Source organism: Ornithorhynchus anatinus, chromosome 1, assembly GCF_004115215.2.
Source record: "Ornithorhynchus anatinus isolate Pmale09 chromosome 1, mOrnAna1.pri.v4, whole genome shotgun sequence".
Lineage (NCBI taxonomy): Eukaryota > Metazoa > Chordata > Mammalia > Monotremata > Ornithorhynchidae > Ornithorhynchus > Ornithorhynchus anatinus.
The window spans coordinates 106,751,178-106,755,653 of record NC_041728.1 but is presented as its reverse complement, the minus strand read 5'-3'; the positions used below and the strand labels follow the sequence as shown (position 1 = coordinate 106,755,653).

Genomic DNA, 4,476 nt, shown 5'->3' with positions numbered 1-4,476 from the left:
ATTATTATTATTAATAATATATTCATTCAATCGTATTTATTGAGCGCTTACTGGGTGCAGAGCACTGTATTGAGCGCTTGGAAAGTAGATTTCAGCAATAGAAGGAGGCAATCCCCGCTCACACCGGGCTGACAGTCTGGGCGGCGGGGGATGGGGGAGACAGACATCAATATATTCATTCATTCAATCGTATTTATCGAGCGCTTACTGGGTGCAGAGCACTGTACTGAGCGCTTGGAATGTACAATTCGGCAATTTATAGAGACAATCCCTCCCCAGCAACGGGCTCACAGTCTTGGGGGGCGGGAGTGGGAGAAGACAGGCACCAATCGTATTTATTGAGCGCTTACGGTGTGCAGAGCACTGTACTGAGCGCTTGGAAAGTAGGTTTCAGCAATAGAGAGGGGCATTTGATGCCTGTCCCGGGCTGACAGCCTGGGCGGGGCGGGGGCGACGGGGACAGGCATCAAAACGAATAAAGAGGCATCAATAGAAAGAAATCGAATTACAGATCTGTACATCGCGGCTCATTGGCAAAAGCCCGGGCTTAGGAGTCAGAGGTCGTGAGTTCAAATCCCGAATCCGCCACTTGTCAGCTGGGTGACCTTGGGCCAGTCCCTTCCCTGCTCTGGGCCTCGGTTATCCCATCTGTAAAACGGGGATGAAGACCGGGATCCCCGCGTGGGATTCCTCCGCCCCGACGACAGAGTAGCTCAGTGGAAAGAGTCCGGACTTGGGAGTCAGAGGTCGTGGGTTCTAATCCCGTCTCCGCCGCTTGCCAGCTGCGGGACTCTGGGCAAGTCACTTCACTTCTCTGTGCCTCAGTTACCTCATCTGGAAAATGGGGATTTAAACGGTGAGCCCCACGTGGGACGATCCGATCACCCTGTACCCGGCCTCAGCGCTTAGAAGAGTGCTCGGCACATAGTAAGCGCTTAACAAATACTACCATTATCATTATTCCTTCATTCAATAGTATTTATTGAGCGCTTACTATGTGCAGGGCACTGTACTAAGCGCTTGGAAGGTACAGTTCGGCAACAGAGACCATCCCTGTCCATTGACGGGTTTAATAGTATTATTATTACCGTGTATCCTCCCCAGCGCTTAGGACAGTGCTTTGCACATAGTCGACGCTTAAGAAATGCCATTATTATTATTATTATTATTATTATCATTATTGTTATTAGGGGAAGCAGCGTGGCTCAGTGGAAAGGGCTTGGGAGTCAGAGGTCACGGGTTCTAATTCCGGCTCCGCCGCTAGTCAGCTGTGTGACCTTAGGCAAGTCACTTCATTTCTCTGTGCCTCGGTTTCCTCATCTGTCAAATGGGGATGAAGACTGGGAGCCCCACGTGGGACAAACTGATCACCTTGTATCCCCCAGCGCTTAGAACAGTGCTCTGCACATAGTAAGCGCTTAACGAATACCACCATTTATTTTATTTTTTTCAAACTTTTATTATAGAGACGTGTTCCGGTCGGTGGGGTGGGGTGTCCCGCCGGCCGGTCCCCGGGGAGAGGGGGCAGGGTGAGGGGGCGTGGCCCCGGAGAGCGACGGCCGCCTCCGCCAATGGGGAGCGGCGCCCTGGAGAGCGACGGCCGCCTCCGCCAATGAGAGGCGGGCAGGGGCGGGGCGTGGGGGCCCGTTCGGATAAAAGGCGCTGCGGCGGGGGCCGGGCAGGACCGGCTGCGGGGCCGGCGGAGCCGCCCGGCGCCCGAGGTCGTTCTGCGTTGCATCGCCGCCCGAGGTCGTTCTGCGTTGCATCGCCGCCCGAGGTCGTCCGGCCGGGGTGGGCCGGGGGAATCTGCGTCCCCGCCCGCGGTCTGCGGCCGCCCGGGAGGATCCTCCAGCTCCTGGTCCTGCTCCTGGTCCTGGTCCTGGTCCTGGTCCTGGTCCTGCTCCTGGTCCTGGTCCTGCTCCTGCTCCTGCTCCTGCTCCTGCTCCTGGTCCTGCTCCTGCTCCTGCTCCTGGTCCTGCTCCTGCTCGGCCGCCGCCGCCTTCTTTCGGCCCCCCGGCGCCCGCGGTCGCCGGGAGCCCCCGGCCCGGCGATGGGATGAGCCCGGCCCCCGGCGTCCCGGCCCCCCGGCGGTGGCGGCGGCGGCGGCTGCGGCCCCCGTGGCGGCCGGGCATGAAGGCGTTCGGCCGGCGGGCCCTGGTGCTGTGCGCCGGCTACGCTCTGCTGCTCCTGCTGCTGCTCACCGCCCTCGGCCTCCTCGACCCCACCAGGCCCAAGCCCGACCCCAGGCTGGGCTGCGGGGGGCCCCACCCCGTGGCCCTCGGCCAGGACCGGCCGAGCCCCGCGCGGGACCCCGGCGGCCCGGACCCCCTCGACCCCCTGCACCCCCAGGTCCGGGACGTCCTGCACCCCCGGCTCCTGCTCCCCCGGATCCCGGACCCCCTGCCCCCCCGGATCCCGGACCCCCGGGTCCCGGCCCCCCCGCCCCCCCACGTCCCGGCCCCCCTGTCCCCCCGGGTCCCGGCCCCCCTGCCCCCCCGGGTCCCGGCCCCCCGCCCCGCGTCCCCCTCGCAGGGCCCGGGCGGGCGTCGACTGGTGTACGTGTTCACCACGTGGCGCTCGGGCTCGTCCTTCTTCGGGGAGCTGTTCAACCAGAACCCCGACGTGTTCTTCCTCTACGAGCCCGTGTGGCACGTGTGGCAGAAGCTCTACCCCGGCGACGCCGTGTCCCTGCAGGGCGCCGCCCGGGACATGCTCAGCGCGCTCTACCGCTGCGACCTGTCCGTCTTCCAGCTCTACGGCCCCGCCGGCGCCGCCGGCCGCAACCTCACCACCCTGGCCATCTTCGGCGCCGCCACCAACAAGGTGGTCTGCTCCTGGCCCCTCTGCCCGGCCTACCGCAAGGACGTGGTGGGCCTGGTCGACGACCGGGTCTGCAAGAAGTGCCCGCCGCAGCGCCTGGCCCGGCTGGAGGAGCAGTGCCGCCGCTACCGGGTGCTGGCCATCAAGGGCGTCAGGGTCTTCGACGTGGCCGTGCTGGCGCCGCTGCTGCGGGACCCGGCCCTGGACCTCAAGGTCATCCACCTGGTGCGGGACCCCCGGGCCGTGGCCAGCTCCCGCATCCGCTCCCGCCACGGCCTCATCCGCGAGAGCCTGCAGGTGGTCCGCAGCCGGGACCCCCGGGCCCACCACGCGCCCTTCCTCGAGGCGGCCGGCCACAAGGCGGCCGCCAAGAAGGAGGGCCGGGCCGGGGCCGGGGGCGCCGCGGACTACCACGCGCTGGGGGCCATGGAGGTCATCTGCGGCACCATGGCCAAGACCCTGCAGACGGCCCTGCGGCCCCCGGACTGGCTGCGGGGCCGCTACCTGGTGGTGCGCTACGAGGACCTGGTGGGCGACCCCGTCAAGACCCTCCGCCGCGTCTACGGCTTCGTGGGGCTCCTGGTGAGCCCCGACATGGAGCGCTTCGCCCTGAACATGACCAGCGGGTCCAGCTCCTCCTCCAAGCCCTTCGTCGTGTCGGCCCGCAACGCCACCCAGGCGGCCAGCGCCTGGCGCACGGCCCTGACCTTTCCGCAGATCAAGCAGGTGGAGGAGTTCTGCCACCAGCCCATGGCGCTGCTGGGCTACGAGCGGGTCAGCGGCCCCGAGGAGGTCAAGGACCTGAGCAAGACGCTGCTCCGGGAGCCGCGGCTCTGAGGGATCGGGGCTGACCGCCTCCCCGCACCTGAGCCGGTCCCCGGGACTCGCGGCCGGACCCGCCTCGGACCGTCGGGGCCGGGGCCCGGTCCTGCCGGGTCGTGCCCGTCTGGGGTCCGCGCGGGCGGGCGCGTGGCGCGCGCTCGGGAGCTCTGGTTTGAGTCGCTGGGGGTCCGAGGATCAGCCGGGGCCCAGGTCGCGGAGGACCCCCTACTCCCGTCCTCCCCATCCCACCCACCCCGCCCCGCCTCCCCTTCAGGCGGCCGAAATCTCGTCTACGACCTCTCTGTAGCGTTTTGGTAGCGGTGGTGAACCTGCACGGGCCCTCAGCCCCCCGCTCTCCGCCCGGGGAGGCGAGGAGAGGTCGGAGGAGACCGTGGCAGGGAGGAAGAGGAAGAAGGGGAGGAGGAGCTGGGGCAGCCCGGTGACGCACAGCAGGAGTGAACTTTTGTGTGAATAGCGAAGGCGACAAGGTCTGAATAAAAATAAATGATATTCATTTTTTTAAGAATTGCCTTGATTGCATTGGGCATCGCCTGCGCCCTTCTGGGCAGCGCCTTTAGGCCCTGAGAATTTCCTCTGGGAGACCAGCGGAGTTGCAATTCTTCCGTTTTTCAGCCCGGGCCGAGGAAAGGTCAGGTCTTTTCCTGCAGCCGACGGGGTCTCGGGTTCGGAGAGCGGAGCGACGGGTCAGAATCGGGTGTCTGGCCCGGGCCTGGGGTGTGAACCGAGGGGCAGCGTGTGTCCGGAAAGGCCGGCGCTGGACGTGTTCTCCGAGCGCTGCGCCGTAAGAGGGAATCCGGAGCTCTGAGGAGGCCC

The 4,476-nt window shown here is 65.5% G+C and overlaps 1 protein-coding gene across 1 annotated transcript; it reads left to right on the top strand.

Annotated features, from left to right (window-relative positions):
- Window positions 1–2,055: 2,055 nt before the first annotated feature.
- Window positions 2,056–4,165, top strand: CHST2 (carbohydrate sulfotransferase 2). The gene has a single exon (XM_029062577.1). It carries the CDS (start codon window positions 2,056–2,058, stop codon window positions 3,655–3,657), a length of 1,602 nt encoding a protein of 533 aa, XP_028918410.1. The 3' UTR covers window positions 3,658–4,165.
- The last annotated feature ends 311 nt before the right edge of the window (window positions 4,166–4,476 follow it).